General features: G+C 39.9%; 1 protein-coding gene across 7 annotated transcripts in view; it reads left to right on the top strand.

The window, feature by feature from the left end:
• SORCS1 (sortilin related VPS10 domain containing receptor 1) overlaps positions 1–17,423 on the top strand; it is a 553,895-nt gene that overhangs the window by 472,706 nt on the left and 63,766 nt on the right. For all 7 annotated transcript variants that reach the window (XM_036906465.2, XM_057506303.1, XM_036906469.2 and 4 more), the window contains exons 15-17: positions 830–947; positions 2,424–2,554; positions 5,669–5,782. In XM_036906465.2, the coding sequence (XP_036762360.2) occupies positions 830–947; positions 2,424–2,554; positions 5,669–5,782 (363 nt within the window). The remainder of the gene's footprint in view (positions 1–829; positions 948–2,423; positions 2,555–5,668; positions 5,783–17,423) is intronic.

Below are 17,423 nucleotides of genomic sequence, written 5' to 3'. Positions count from 1 at the left end.
CCATGGAAAACAGGGAAGCTTTTAAAGTAGATCCTATCATCAATGAGAATTTTAAAATCAAAGTGAGTAGTTGGTACATTTACTAATTATTCCTTCCCTCCTTTTTTTTAATGGTAAAAAAAGACCAACAAAAGTTTAATGTGCTTAATAGCTGCACTTTTGCCCATGGTGAACATAGTTAGATTTGCCGTTTGTTCCATAACTGTTTCTATTCAGTTTCTTTATTTGGAAAACACAGATGAAAAAAAGCTGGCTGAAAAGGCTACTTTGTGGCTTTTATCCACAATTGGTGGTGCAAACACCTCATTAAAGACCTGCGTCTCCCTGAGTGAGGAGAGCAGACCACACAGTGTAGGTGACAGTTGTTCCTACCAACCCTGCTGCCCCCTCTCTCTAGGGACTGTGGGAAGGTAAAGTAGCATGGAAACTATGGAAACCATGGACATTAGAAGTGAGCCTGGACCACGTAGGATACAGCATTTGTGATTGTTGCCACTCCACTTCTTTATTTGGTCAACTGTTGTTGTGGTACAATATATAGGGGTGGGCTTTTAAGTCAAACAACCTGGGTTCTGACTCCACCAGTTCTTGGTGGTTTGACTTAGGTTTTTTCATGTTAGTGAAATTATTTGAGCCTCAAGTTACCCATAAGTGAAGTGGAGCCAGAAATGGTAACCCTCTTCTTAAGTGTGTTTTGAGGATTAAACAACATGAGCAGTGTAATGTGCTTAGTGTTATTCTAAACTTGAGTAAACACTCAGCAAATGCTACTGTTACAACTATTGGCATTGTTACTGTTGGATTATTTTTATCATTATGAACTCTGTAGAGTGTTTGGACACTTCAGTCACCGCTCTGAATGGCAGCTGGTCAAAGTGGACTACAAGTCCATTTTTGATAGACGGTGTGCCGAGGAGGACTACAGACCCTGGCAGCTGCACAGCCAGGTAGGAGGGAGAGAGCTAAGGTTGAGACCTGGGCAGGTGACAGAGGTGCGTTGAGGAGAGCTAGTCATTGAAGTATAGGAATTGGGATTCTCTAAGCTAAAATGTCCATGTAGTGCTTTCTTATGTGTTTTATGTGCCACAGCAGTAAATAAACCCAACATTTATAGCTTGTTGTGAAGTGATTTCTGTTTTTATTGTACTAGGATATAATGAGATAAGATTCAAATGTGCTTGGTTTAGATTTACAATTCAAAAGGCAATACCAGCTCAGCATGGAGATCCAGACATAATTTATCCAAGCATGTCAAATGGTTGTAGGGTGGGGCAGGGGTAAGGAAGGGATCTTCAATTTTATCTATGCAAACAGAGATGTAACAAAATTGTTTTCAGTGGACAGTGCCAGTAAATCCTTCCTTCCCACTGCTGTGATTCCCAGGATTAGGTAGTGCTTCTTGCCTTCTTCCAGTACTCAGTGTACAAGAATGCAGAATTATTGATAGAAAACTACTTCATCCTGGTTCCTGGGTGATTTCACTCATATCAAAATGCTCTGCTCAAAGTATCTCACCTTTGATTTCCCAAGACAGAGTTGTCCTGCAGGTCTCCAAGGAAGCTCTCACTGCAAAGCCATCACTGTATTCAGGTAGTGATACATCATACAACCCAAACCTGGACTAAGTAATATATTCACATGTAGATGTGCCATGGAGCTCGTTAAAGTGAGTTTGCTCAAGAAAGATAGCTTATAGTAGCTTAGACAAAACTCTGTTCTCGTTCTTCAGCTACACAGGAGAGCTGTGTTTGGCAGTGGGGACTGTACCAGCTAGAATCACCCACTCCATTTGGAGACTCAACATTAAAATTATTGCTCATTTACATTGCCAATACTTTCACCTTTGGGATATATAGGCACTATGATATTCAAAGCTTTTATTTAGTTTATGGAGAAACACTGAATTTAGTTCCCTTGCTTCTCTTGTAGACAGACATAAAATCTGTGCTATAAAGTTGTGTGGGCAGAGGCATGAATAAACTGGGGCAAATGGATCTTTATATTTCTTAGCAATACTCTTTCATATGCTCATAAATGAAAAAATGCATAAATCTTTTATTACAGAAGAACTGAACTTAATTACTACAGATTGTTGGCAGATATATTTGTTACAGGCTGTCTTAGTTAACTGTGTCTCTCGTAAATAGTACCATGCTAACATCTTGCCAAGTAAAGGTTTGCTGAATACATAAGGATCCTGTTAAGAACATTTTCTGACATACCCTCAGTGCTTCTTAGGATTGCCTTTATAGTCACATTCTATATTCACAGTGCTCTGGACATGGAAAAGAAAATGTTATTAGCACAAAGCAGGTTACCTAAGTCCAAACTATGCTAAGGTTGGAGGATATCTCCCTGAATTGTCCTGGTGTAGAGCAGAGAAGCTATGTGCCCAATTGTGTAAGGTCCTTGTCTCCTTACAGGGGGAAGCATGCATCATGGGAGCCAAAAGAATATATAAGAAGCGAAAATCAGAGCGGAAATGTATGCAAGGAAAATATGCAGGAGCTATGGAATCTGAACCCTGTGTCTGCACAGAGGCCGATTTTGACTGGTGAGCTTGTGCTGTTACCTCACGGAGTCGTTCAGTTTATCAGATCCACAAAGGCCTTAATGAAAGCTTACATTTGAAATAATAGTAACATTTATAGAGCTAAATGACAAGCCTCATATTCTTGTGAAATTACCTCTTGGGGATGTCGTGGCTTACTAGCTATATGCATGTGTATATGGAAAAACCAGGAGTTTCTTTGGACTTAAAGAGAATTCAGAAGATGTCTGGTAATTATCTTCACATATTTGATATCTCTCAGGACAAAAAGAGAAACCAGATCCACCCTGAGCTGCTTCAGACAGCAACACTGAAAGCAGTAAGTGGACTTTTCAGGGAGCAAACCTATTTGAGCTTTCTAGAATCTAAGCCTCCTCGCAATGGAGCAGTAGTCTTACAAGACAGAAAATTCTCTATCCCTGGAAGTTTCCAATCACTGGTTACCTGACTGTCTTATGTAAACAGTGGAAGCCTTTCCTGAATTCAGTGCAAGGATGAACTCAAAGGCATTGGTGATCTGTGGCTGTGAACCTAGTGGTTAAGGAGACTTCTCCTTGTACCAAGATTAAACTAATTTAAACTGGAAAAGAACTGAGATGCTTAGAAATTAAATAAACTCAGAGTGTCATAGTGTTTGTTCTGAAGCATGAGTCAAGAAGAAAACTAGCTTGTGGGCCAGTGATGACCTCACTTGGTTCAGGTGAGGTTGAAAAATTATTGAGGATAAATAGGTGATAAACTCCCTTGATTATATCCATCGCATTTTCTGTTCCTTTTCTTTCTTCTTGTTTTTTTTTTCTTCTTTATGTATATGTTTGTGCTTTAGAGAAACAATTGCTAAATATGTATGCAATGTTGAAAGGTTAATACTTGACCTGCATAAGAACAAAGTCATTCCTATAACAACTTCTTTCTAGCAGTCATAGGTCACATACCTCATCTTCACAGTATCAGTGATTGGGCTGACATACTGCCCACATTCACATCACACAGCTTAGAAGAAGTAAGTCTTCTCTCATGGTAGACGTGTGGAGACATTCTCTGAATAAATAGTACTGGGCGGGCCTCGCGAAGTTGGCCGCCTGCACCCAGACCAGTAGCCCTGGGATGTCCCTCTCTTGTCGGTGATAAGCCTGTGCTGTGTGTGTCTCTCCGGTGAGCCAAAGCGCAGCAGCGCTCCAGTTACAAGGGAACCCACAAGGAGCTCTTCCGGGGCCTCCCCAGCTGTGACTTCCCTTTTAGTCAGTGCCTTATTATTACAAGGATAAAAGTTTCTTATCCCTGTCCGACTTTTCTGGAGTGATGCCCTGAAATACATTCACAGGGAAAATTGTCATGGAATTTTTAAGTCATTCATCACGTGCCTGTTTCTTAAGCCTGACTAGTTCATCCACTCTGTTCAAGAAGGACTTGGAAAGGAAGTTAACATTTTATCTTACTGGTTTAACTTCGGCCTCACCAGTCAATTCTTTTGCAGAGAATAAATGTATTTTCTTGTAGAAAAGCAAGTGTAAAAGTGAGGTGAGATGTCCCAAGCCCTGATTTCTCCTGGAAACGTTGGTTCCTTTGGGGAATCTTTTCTATGAGGTTCCAAAACAAGCTTATCTTTTCTTGCTGCCATTGTCATTTGTTAATTATCTTTTTCAGTTTTAAGCTAGTCTAGAATGAAGGGAACACGGGGGTAAGGAAAGCAGTTGCTTGCTTTCTCCCCTCCCACACCTCCCACTCCCCAACAATCTTGGCCCAATTCTTGCATTCATTTGGGGCTGGAATCTGCTACTCATTGCACAAAGTAAAATGCATTCTAAAAAGTGGGGAATGAATCACAAATGAGCCCATTGTAAAGTTTTCTGGTCAAATGGAATTTCTGTAACTGCATGATTTCTGAAAATACTCTGCAAAGCTCACCATGGGCTTGTTGAATTTTCCACCAGTAGAAACTAGAGCTTTGGTAATTCTCTTTGATATAGCGTAATGAAAGGTGGCTGTCATTGAGTGCTCCCTCTTGACTTAGCTCTTCCTCTGGACAGTCCCCCCAGTGACCTTGTCCTCATTCTCCAGCATTTGTAATGTAATTTCCTGAGATGTACACTGGATGTCCCATAGGCAGCATTTCTGAGCCTTCCCACCCATGCTGTGTTGGACCAGCACCAAATCCAGCTGGTGTGTGCAGAACTCTAAGTGCCAGCTGCCTGGTGACAGGCCCCTTGGCTGAGCCTATTTCTCCCTTCCCAGCCCTGGCACACCAGCATCTCACCTCCATAACAGATGCACCAGTTCATACCACACTTGCCGCCTGCTGCCTGCGATTTGTCTGTTCGTGCCGAGGTGCAGTTTGCTGTCATCCTTGTGTCTGGGTTCATCTTGCAGGAGCCAAGAGTATCAGCCACTCACAGGCCTCTGGAGGCAAGAAAGAGAACAGGCTGAGAGAAAAGTCTTTGGCTATTGCCATACTGGAGAGCAGATTTAGAGCGGATGGTCCCAACTGGCAGTTGGTCCCAATTGGCAGTCCCAACCAGGACTAAACTTTCTCTTAGGAGAATGCTCATGCCACTTCTGAAGGACATTTCTTTTTCTGATGACTTTGAAGCATATGGCTGTACACAGAGAGACCTGGCTCAGTTCTACTCGGTGGATCCAGATGTCCTGGAAGAGCACCCCAAAGACATCAGCAGTAATGCGAATTCGCCACATGTGGCTGGGTGAAACTTCTCAATGAAGTTTTACGTTCAGGGTTGAGTTTCCACCGCTGCCTGTTTTCTAATTACAGCTTTCTCTGGGCCCAGCCACAATCTGTATTGTGTATTCTAATAAGAACATAATCTACTCTCCCAGCTTTTGATCGGAACTATTGGTCATTGAGCTTCATTTCTACACAGGCATCTCTGTTGCCTCCAAGTTAGCATTTCTCAAAATGGGTTCTGTAGGATATTTTATGGGGAATTGATAGATGTTCCATGCAGGGATAATGTTCCACTTTTAGAAAGGCTTCACTTCTGTAAATGCCTGTTTTTTGACTGATTAACTAGAGTAGAGGTTGGCCACTGACTAAGATGAAATTGTTCTCAGTAATTTTGCCACCTACTGGAAGGTTTTTCTTGGCTCTTTCCCCAACAGTGACTATGGTTATGAACGACACAGCAGTGGCCAGTGCCTGCCAGCATTTTGGTTCAATCCATCTTCTCTTTCGAAGGACTGCAGCTTAGGACAAAGTTACCTCAACAGTACTGGGTGAGTGTCTGAAGCAGTGACCTTGATAATTTAACCTTTGCTGCTTTTCAGTGTGTGTTAAACTTGCCAACTTACTTCTGATTAAAGACCAGGCCTAGTTCATTACAGCGCAATTTATTTGCTTTTGTTCATTTTAATAAGGCAGCATAGATTTGCATTAATAGTGTGAATTTCTTCTGAGAATAAGACCCCAGATACAAATAAAGAAACAAACAGGTTCCTTAGAGATGATGATGATAATATGTAAATTTCTTCATTTTTTGAGGCTTTATTTCAGAATTGTTTAATCATGTGAGGCTACTTTTTACCCTCAATGCATCCCTGTGAGGAAGGCCTAATAAATATTTCCTGTGTGCATTTCTGTTTTACACATATGGAACCTAGAACCAAAATGACGCTCATTGACTCTTCAAGAATATATGAGAAAAGAGTGGTGGTAGAAATGTGTTTCATTTTCTATGTCAGTCTTGACACTTTTAAGACATGCATTCTAATCCTGATAAACCTGAAATCAGATATTAGAACTTTGTGTTTAATAACCTGTATTGTTAAGTTTATCCAATACTATTTAAGAAATGCCATAAAAGGGAAAACTTTTTATAACTTTTCCACAGGTTTAATTGATATTTATGGACTTTGAGAAAAGGTGTGTGGAACTTACTTGGATTCTAATTTAAACCATCTGTAAAAAGACATCTTTGAGCCATTTCAGGAAATTGGATATGGACTGGTGACTAGGAAACATATTAGTCATAGTTCTCCAGAAAAACAGAACCAATATGAGACATACTCATTATAGGAAACTAGGTCCCGTGATCGTGGAGGGGGGCAAGCCCAAGTCCCGAGACCTACAGAGAGAGTCGGCGAGCTGGAGGCCCAGCAGAGCTGGGAGTGTGTTTCTAGCCAGACACAAAGGCATGGGAACCAGGGAAGCTGCAATGTAGTTCCCGCTGGAAGGCCAGTAGGCTCACAACCCAGGAGGAGCCAAGTTTTGTTCTGAGTGTGCGTCATTTGTGCATGCTTGAAGCAGTCTGGCAGAAAGACTTCTCTCCTCTTCAGGGGAGGCCAGCCTTTCACTCTCTTCAGGCCTGCCTGCATCGGGAAGGACGATCTGCTTTACTCACTCTACTAGTTTAAATGTGAACTGCATCCAAAAACAGCCCTCACAGAAACACCCAGAGCAGCGTTTGACCAAACATCTGGGCTGTCCATGGCCCGACCAAATTGATGCATAAAATTAACCATCACTGGTGATATTTGGATATGTCTAAATAGAAATGGAAATATATTTATTGTATTTACTAAATGTATTATAGTTTTAAATTTAGGTATGATAATGGTATTTTGGTTAGTCAAAAATAAAGAAACCTTACTTTTTAGAGATCTATGATATGTGACATTTGTGTTAAAATATTAAGAAAAGGGTAGATATTCATAATTTTGAAGGGGAGTAAATGGGGGCATGGGTGTTTACCGTACTCTTTTCTGTCATTTGTGCATGTTTGAAAATTCTGATGTTAAAATGTAAAGAGAGACGAAGAAAAGACAGAAGAAGAAGAGGCGGGGAGGGAGGGGAGGAGGGCAGGAGCCTCACCAGGGTGCCAGCCGTCTGCATGGTCATCGCTCTTCTCGTTCCTCATGAGAACTGCATCACAGCCACACTTCCATTGATGCACTTTTGTATTGGAAATGTTTAAAGTTTGTAATTTTTAAAAATTACTAAAATAATATATACTATTCTTAAAGAAGGGATAAAACACAGACAAGCACCTCAAGTATTCTTATCTCTGATGTTAGGGATTCCTAGGGCCTTTGAATAAGGGAATGATAAGCTCTGATTTATTTGAACCATAACACAAAATCTGAGGAAAGCACAAATAAAATTTTTATAGCAGTGGGTCAGTGAGGTCTTCAGGATCTAGTACCATGGGGCAAAAATGAAAAGGGCTGATGAAATAACTAAACTTAATGATGAAGGAATGCCAAAGAAAGGGGGTTTATTACTTGCATGTGCCAGTGTGGTTAGACATTGTGAAGGGCACTGGAAACCCTTAAAGCTAATTTCAGAATTGATTTTTTGTCACTAACTCAGTTAATCAAGAAAGTTATATTATGCTCTTTTTGGTATTAGTGAGAGAAGGCTGAAGTACAGAGGGGTCTAAATTGTTCCAGATGCTACTCAAATCACTGGAATAATGCAGAATAAAGTCTGATGACCCCTCACTTTTCAGTTTATTGAAGACACACACACATACACATATACATACATACACACACATACAATACACACACAAAATACATATACATGCACACATGCACACACACATATACACACAAATATACACACATACACACATACATACATAACGCACACACCTACACACATACTTGCATACACATACATACACACATACACACATACACACATGTACTCACACATATACACATACATACTCACATATAAACATTTTTAAACCACCCCTAAATAGTTTTTCACTATGCCTTTGGTATGTTCAGTATGTGAAATCCAAATAAATCTTGGCTCAGATGAAATGAAACATCAGAAATGATTAAAATATAATATTTTACCCAAAGAGATTTTTCATCTATGCCAAAATTGAAATTTTAATTAAAATGTGATTCAGTGAAGTGCCCAGGTATATATTTGTTGTCAGTGCACTTGTGTTTATTAGAGAATCACAACCATTACTTCCTAGAACTTGACCTGCACTTTCAGACAGTTGTTTATCATCAGAAGGTATTGAATGATGTGTCTGACCCCAAAGGATTTTTGTTAAGTTAGCACATCTACTGATTTCATCTATTCCCTTCAAACTTTCGGCAGAAAAGTATCAGCATCAGTTAGTGAGCTTGTGTAAAGAGAACATATGATGAATACCAGCCATTGGCAAGTAGGATAAATGCCCTGCTCTCAAAAGCAGGGTGCTAACAGGTGAAGAGTGACCACACACATAGGGCCCTACAGGCTAATGTCAGGGGGAAGGGTATCAAAGCAGCCACACTGATCAGCATATTGCCTAAACTACACATTTTTCCTGAGGAACAAGAAGTCCCTTAGCTGGAACAGGGCCTGAAATCATCTTCAGAGAAGGCCTCTTACCATCAGATACCCTTTTTCAATGTCTGCAGCCAACTCAAGAGTTGGCAAGAGTTATGTTTTAAATGAAATTGAAAAGGAATTTTCTGCCTTCCTTGATCTCACTCCAGCCCTTTGCCCCAGAAGTCACTTGGCCAAGTGCTTATTCATTGACATTTCATAAGCACAGACTCAGTATTTAATGTTGTAGCAAGTACAATGCTGTCATTGAACATTAAGTTTTTTTCATTTAAAAATTTAGTAGCAAAATCAATATATACATATGTTGTTTATGTTAAAAAATCCAATTTAGATCATCACCCCAATCCTGGCCCCCTTTCCCACACAACTGTGATCTGTTTGGTATGCATGCTTCCAAATGCTTTTCTTTGCATTTATCAAGAAAAACATATACAAAATTAATTTACGGTTGTTATTATGTGTCATTTCCTCCTAAATACATTATTCTTCTCTATGGGACTCTCTTCCATCTAATTTCTTTTAAATCCATAGTATTAAAGCATCTGTAATTATTTAGACATCCCTTTCCTGGACACTTGGGTTATTCCTATTTTCTGTCACTATAAACAACACTGCAGTTAACAGTGTCATACCATAATGATTATCATTAAAAACACAGTAAGATAATTAGAGTCTCTTTTGGTAATTGGAAGTGTTTCTGCTAACTTGTAAAGCAAATTCCACCCTGCTAACTGGTTACTTCTTAGACCTGAGTATCCGGGAACTGCCGCTTATCTCCCTCTTAAGAACCACTCACTTCTTGCTCACACACTGCCTGTGGGTCCCACACATTAGAGACACTTATACTAACTGCCATCTTCCTATCAAATACAAATGCCAGTGGATTCTGTAAGGGAAAGCTGAGAGGAAGGCTGAGTAGATTTTGCAAATTAACAAGGTGAATAATTTGTCACTTCAGGCAATAGGAACAACAAGAGGTGACCCAGGGGCTACCTGGCAGTTTTCTCAAGGATGAGCCCTGATGCCAGTGAGTGCCTGGCTGGCTATAGAATTAAGGAGCCACAGTGCACCCTAAGTCTCTCTGATGCCAGTTTCAACCACCCATGGGCACCTCGTGCTTTGAGTACAGAATCTGTATTGGTTTCAAGCTAGGGTGGAGTGCCCAGAAATCACAAGTGCAAAGTCAGCCTGAGGGTGAGAGCTTCCGTATATTGTACTCCTCAGGTGCCTGCCCGGCCTTTCCCACCCCTTGTAGCAGAGCGCTCGGTACAGGCATGCTGTCAGAACCTGACTTGGATGGGCTCTGCTAAGCAATCACCCCGTCATTCAAGCCTAACTAGCAAATTCCAGCGTCACATTTCTGAGAGTTTAGTTGAAAGCATGCAGGTAAACCTTCCTTTCACTTCTGGGGCTCTCTTGTCCCTTCCTGGCATGAGCCAGGAGCTCTGGCCTCTTGCTTTATCTCTAAATAAAAGCCCCCGCCTTGCTCTCCTACAAAACAAAACAAAACAAAACAAAACAAAACAAAACAAAACAAAGCAAAACCCTTCCCTTCACTTTTGTTTTAAGCCTCACTTTATAAATGGTAATGGTTGCTTTCACAGTCAGCGTATTACCCTGTATATACAACAGTGTTCTCGGGTTCATGCACTTCACCAGGATGGAAAAATTATAACAGCAGTTAGTCTGCCCAACAGAAATGCTGTTCTAAGGAGATGCCAAAGGCCAAAAGTTCTGTCAGCTTCACTGTGTCAGAACAAATGGTTGTATGATTTTTGATTGGGTTCTTGACTAGGATGTGGAAAAAGTAGTTGGAATAAGGGGGAGAATGTCCTTCCAGGTGGCTGTACAGTCCTTGTCCCTGGTCCCATGGTGACAGGTTTCTAATGTCCACATCATGGAACAGCATGTGAGCAAAGTTCTGCTGTGTTCTCTGCTGTGAGCTCCCTGCCCCTGTTCACCCTGTGCCCTCTTACCTTTTCCATTCTGTGGAAAGCAGGCTGGTCCTGGGTCCTCAGCCTGTTATGGATAGAAAGTGAATTATAATGTGGCATGTTTTGTCTGATAAGAAAGAGAGTTATTTTAGAATGAAACAAATAAGGCTTTTAATCCAACCTCTGCCATTTACTGTTTTCTTTAGCTAGTGACTTCCTTTCTTTGAACCTTAACTTCATAACCTGTACAATTTTGCTATTTACTTTTAAAAATGTGACGTGTATATAAAGCATGTAGCATAATGCCTAGCAGATAGTAGTCATGTTGCAAAATGCAGATACCATCACCAGTTATCACCATAGAAGGGCTCCTCTGTAGTGAAGGGAAAAGAGGGGAAACTTCCTTTTATCTGTAATCCAGACATTTATTTGATATTTAATAGTCACTGCAATACTAAGATGTAGGACATAATTAATCTAAACCCCTGATTTGTCATCTGTAAAGGAGAAATAATCACCTGCAAAAGCTCATAAAGTCACATAATTAGAAACCACTATATATCAAAACATGTTTGTCCCTCTATACCGTGCAAGATGATAACACATTTATCTGACTAGTAAACAGTTCCTTTTATTCAAATGAAATCAGTACTCATTTCTCTATTTTCTTGCACATTATTGCTGCAGTAACCCTAAATTCATTCATCTTTGTTTCTCCATCAGTGTCTATAAATACCTGTTTTCACACATACAAGGATGAACCTATTCAGTTGTACTTATATATGGTTAAATTTTGTTTATGCTGTTTGGAATCCAGGGGACATGCTGCAAATTTAAGTTGCTAAATTAACTGAGACATTGCTTGTTTCATGCCAACCATAAAAGATTCTGCAAATACAAAATAAAGTAGACATTGAGCTGGTTTATTCTAAGAAACCAAGATAATCTTCTCAAGGGACAAATTTCTTCTTGCTATGAAGCTAGAGGTAGTTCTAGATACGTTAAAAAGAAAGGTGTGCATATAGAAATTTGTGGAGTTTCTTTTGAAGTGCCATTAATTGCTCCTGTAAGAAAGTACAGTGACAGCTCATATTGTTCCTCAGGGTTAATTTCTCAGTATCCAATGGGAATATTTACTCAGGAAGCTCAAAAAATGATTTTAAAATAGCACTGATTCAGTATCTGTGTAAGAATACTTAGTGGGTCCAGGAAACAATGTATATACCTTAATTCTAGCCAAAAATCAGTCTCCATATTGTCAACATACATTTGGAACTTTTCTAAAATGCTTTCTGTAAGCATAGTCTTCTCTGCCTCAGCCATAAGATGACTTAGACCTTGGCTAGGATGCCACTGCCCAGGAATTGCTATTTCCAGGGCCTTTGAGGGCTGTGGTCTTTTCCTAAGTGATCCCATTCCTGTGCCTGCAGAGGATTCTGATGTTCAGTCTGATCTCCCAGCAAGATTTGTCAGTGTGCATCATGGAAAGAAACTGGTCCTAAAGTGGTGCATGTGTTTAAAGTCCAGAGAAAGAAAAATCACTTGCATTGTTTACAAACTCTGCTGCAGGGACCTGTGTAGCTGTTTTCTGGCAAAAAGCATGCAGTCTCAACAGCAGACACTCCTGACTGTTGCTCTGAGGTTGACTCTTCAGCATACCTTTCTCGGATGTGATGTTCTAAAATTTCATGGGATGACATTGGGGTTGGGAAATGAAGAAGGAGAACATCACTGTATGTGGAGACCTAGTTCCTCACACAGGTGTTCTTGCCCACGTCAGTGGTATTGTCATTAATAATTGTCATCTAGGTGATACAACATAGTGGCAAGAGAACACCAAAGTCAGTCCAGAGGCCCAGAAATGCTGCTCACCATGTGTGGCCCTGGGAAACTCTCTGCACTGTATCTCCTTTTCTTTATGTGTAAAACAGAGGGATTGCATTGGGTGATCTTTGAGATCCCTTCAGGCTTTGACATGTCCATGACCATTTTGAAATGATTCAATATTAAGAGTCCTCAAACTGCAGGTGCTCAAAAGAAGGGAACATTTCTTTATATAAATTAGTTGTACAACTTGTTGACTCAGATAGTGGATTCTATGAGTCATTCTTATGATTCTTGATTTTAAGTCACCTAGTTCAGCATGGCCATATATCCCAATTCATCAAGTTGGCATTCAAAATGAAGTCACAGTCCATTTACTATTCAAAATAAATGACATGCTTCCTCTTGCTGAATACAGGAGAAGTTTTCTTCCCTGCACCAAGTCTTTTGTCTCATATAATCCCCTGATCCCAAGGTCTGTTTACTCAGTTTAAGGGAAAAGTCCTGAGATCTATGGCCTGAGGAGAGAAACTTGGAGAACCTGCTTAGTTAGCCATGGAGCCTCACAATTTCTGAATATTGATGTTGTGGCTCTGTTATGATACTCAGAACTAGCCCCGTTCCTATCCCCAAGGCTTGTGCCATTTCTTGTTTCGACTTAATGTGCACATTAAGTCGAGTGTCATGGCAACCAAGCAGTTTTCCCTTGAAAGCAGAGGCACGGGACACTACTCAAGAGATTCAAGTATTTAAATTCTCACTGTGAGCACACAAGGGACACCATAGCTCAGTGACAGTAAGACCTATCTTAGCTACCATAAGACCTTTAGAGTGCCATCTCTACTTTGGTCTTTCCATGTGATAATTACTGTTAAAAAGGGAAGAGACAACAGAAGACCATGATTTCTATGCTGATTTTTAGAGTGAGTAGAAGCCTGATAAGGAGGTAAGAGCATCCCAGAAAGAATGATCAGCACAGACAAAAGAAAGCATGTAGACTTCAGCATGGTGGGAGCTCAAGAGCCATGTTGGGTGTTGGGCGAGACCTGATGGTAGAAAAATGCACTTAGGGTAGATCATAGACCTGTACTTCAAACCTGAACTTCATCCTTTAGGAACAAGCTCATGGGAAGTTTTTAATAATTTTAAGAAAGGAATTGACATGGTATGACTTGATTTTTAGATAATCTTGTCAATTAGAATACAGCTTCAGTTTTCAGGGAACTTGTATTAATAAATACCAAGTTAATGTTCAATATTTTAAATACTAACTTTTGATATTTTAATATTTATTGAAAGTTCTTACAGTGTGCCAGACTCTATGCTAAGCCCTTTTGCATGCATTATCTCATTTAATCCTCCCAAGAACTTTATGAAAAGATTCTGTAATTATCCCTGTGGTACATGCAGAGAACCCAAACACTAGAGAGAGGTTAGTTAATTGCCCAAGTTCGTATAGTAAGTGCGTGAATTTAATCTCAGTGCATGTGGTTCCACCATGCTAGTTTTAACCACCAGGGCAATGCTCTTTAATCCTGAATGTACCACACCATGGGAACATAAAAACAAAAACACACTGATGCCCAGAATTCTCAATTAAATCCTAACTCCTGGGGACAGGGTCTTGGCATCCATTTATTTTAAAAGTGCTGCCAAGTGATTCCAAAGGGCAGACTGGGTTGCAGTCTACTGAGTTAGAACTGTACCATCACCTTAGCAAACACTGAATAGTCATAAACATCTGTATTCCACCACCACCCCAAAAATCACAAGGGAAAAAAAAAAACTACTAAATAGTGAAATCACAGAATATGAAGACTTTTGATGCTTTCTTCCCAGCTTTACTTTCACAAAGGAAAACTAGGGCCTTCATCTTTTCTACGACCGTCAAACAGCACAGAGGAAGAATCCAAGAAGGTAGGGATAAAAAGGAAAAGGTGAGAGTGTATCGTGATAGGGAGGCAGAGAACAGCTGAAATCCAGGGTGATGAAGTAATGAGACACTGTCTGCTGATGAGCAGCCAGTAATATCAGAGGCGCATTAGCAGAATGTTTCCTTTTCAGTAATTGTACAAAGTCTCCGCAGCCATTACAAAGCATTTTTCTTCTGGGTGGATTGAAGAATGCTTTACCAACTGAATGCATCCCCGTAATATTCAGAGCTAAGGTCCAACATAATCATAAGTTGCCTTGGTATTATGGAGGTAGCAGCCCCATTTAATAACATATTAAATGCATTATTCATTTATGTAACTCAGATCCAGGGACAGCTGCTGGGATGAAAATAGAACCATTCTGTAATGCAAAAAGCAGGTGTGTGCTTACATGAGTAAATAAACTCTGTATTTCTGCACAATTTTCTTCTAAATTTCAGGGACAGTTTCTGTAGGGCTAATGTGATGCCATTTTCATCCAGGAAATAAAATGGTTTCAGAATGTTTTTTCATGAGCATTTAAAAAAAAAAATTGCCAACAGTCTTCTCTGTGGCAGAATCCCAGGAGGATGGATTCGTGCTTTGGATTTAAGCAGAACTGTTGCTACCGGATTTAGGAAAGCCTGGGGCAATGATTGGTCAAAATAGTGACAAACAAAAAGAATGTCCCCTAGCCGATGATGCCAGTGGTGGTGGTGAGCCCTGCCTCTGTAGCTGCTCCCCAAGCTGCTCACAGGTGCGCTTGAATGCTAAGCGATTAAAAATCATAGCCCGACTTTAGTTTGCATTGCCTTGCCTCTGATACATGCAGAGTTTCTGATCACAGTTAAACTCACTGGGATACCATAGTTACTGTGTGATATTACCAGTCATTTTCTTGCTTCCATTGCTGGGACTGGAATGCCACCATTTTCCAATGCACCCCCTTTTTTTTTTCTTCTTTCTCCCACCTCTTTTAATCAGCATATACTCATAACCATCTGTAATGAATTGTTTAAAATATCAGATGGGGTGACGTTAAAAATGTTCAGAAATGTCAACCAGTTAGAATGGGTAGGGATCTTGTGCAGGAGCAGATTTTTGGAGGCTGCCTGATGTGCTAGGTGTTAACCCTTTAGTTGCTGGAAAGTGAGGAGAAGCAGAGACTCTAAAGAGAGGGATTAGCACAGCTGGGCTAGTGGGTGAGATGTCTGGATCCTTGGTGCATTGGTAATCAACTGCTATGTAGGTATTCCAACCTTTAAAATGGTGTAGTCATCCCCATGTGGACCTTCTGATTATCAGCTTTACCTGTACAGGATACAAGGACACCCTCAAGGAACTTAAAGTTCACAGTCACACACACGAAGATAATCATATAAGGCATAAATGATTTCTATCAAGTACATCATAAGGATTCCTTTAAGAATTTAGAGGAGGAATGATCCTACTCCATTTAAAGAAGCAATACAGTGTAGTAGTAAAGAGAGTATGTATTTCTAGAGACAGATTGTCTCGGTTCTTGGCTGTGTGATCTTGAGAAAACTACTTAACTTCTATGACTCTTAATTTAGTCATCTGTATTTTGGGAATGATAGTATCATCCTTCCAAGGAATATTTCAAAGATAAATGAGAAAATTAAGATCTTAGCACAATGACTAGACCACAGTAAGCACTCTATATATGAGCTTCTTACTATTTTGCTCAGTATTTACTGTCTTAGCTCATTTTCTGTCATAGTCAGGAAAAGACAGGAGATAAGCTGTAACATAAAGTGTGGTTAGGTTTTAGACCTCTGATGGAGCATGGGAGAGGGCACAGAAGCAGAAAAAGCAAAAGAAAAGTACTTTCAAGAGAATTAAAGAGAGAAGTTTGACTAGGGCAGAATGAGCTTGTTGGAAAGAAAGGGTCCAGAAAAGTAAAAGGAGGTTAACTTGTGGAGAGCTTCATGCATAAGATTATGGTATTTGCAACTTATCCTAGGATATTTGGAAGCCATGGAAGTTGTAAACAGGTAGGAGAAATATTAATACATAAAAATTGGTAATGTTCACAAGCACTTGCTAGTAGAGTAGTTTTAAATACTCTGTGTACATTAATCCTTTTAATCCATACAACTACTCTGTGAGGTGAGTTAAATATTCATAATTGACCTTGGGATGATCCATAGTGTTAAAAGCACTTTGTCAGACAGTATTTAATTTGACTTTCTCAACTATTCTTTTAAGTAATCAATCCTGAGACTCAGGAACAGAGGAAAGGACACTGGCTAAATCTGAAGGCATTGCAAAATGATAGCCTTGCATATCAAATCTGAAACACAGCAAGTTTTTATAAATAAAGTTTTACTGGAACCTAGCTGCATCCATTCTTTTGTGCATTGCCTGTGTCCACTTTCATGCCATAACCAAAGAGTTGAGCACTTGGGACAAAGATCATATAGCCCATAAAGCTAAAACATTGACTGTATGGCGCTTTATGTAAAAACTTCATCAATCCCTGGTCTTGGAGAGTGGAAAGACCTTGGGTTTTATTTCCATTTAGGGCTTTAACTCTAGGCAGGTAGACTTGGGAAATCCAATATATGAATGAATCCACAAAGTGGTTGCTGTGTGCCCCACACAAAAAGGTAATGAATAGATAACACTAAACCTCAAAAGTATTAAGTGTTAGCCATCCTAAAACCACAGATTCTAAATTATTATGAATCTGATAAATTGTCTAGGAGAAATATTTATATATATAGGATAATTCTTTTTTTTTTTCTACTGAAGCTAAAAAAGAAAGAGCTAAAGAGTTAGGCAGGATTTTACTGAAGTCCACTTAATATGAGGTTTCAGTATTTAGCCAACATAACCCCTCATGAAATATAGAGTAGAAACTACCAAAT

This window comes from Manis pentadactyla, chromosome 8 (assembly GCF_030020395.1).
Source record: "Manis pentadactyla isolate mManPen7 chromosome 8, mManPen7.hap1, whole genome shotgun sequence".
In the NCBI taxonomy this organism is placed as follows: Eukaryota; Metazoa; Chordata; class Mammalia; order Pholidota; family Manidae; genus Manis; species Manis pentadactyla.
The sequence above is the reverse complement of the archived record's forward strand: the minus strand, read 5'-3'. Positions and strand labels throughout refer to the sequence as shown.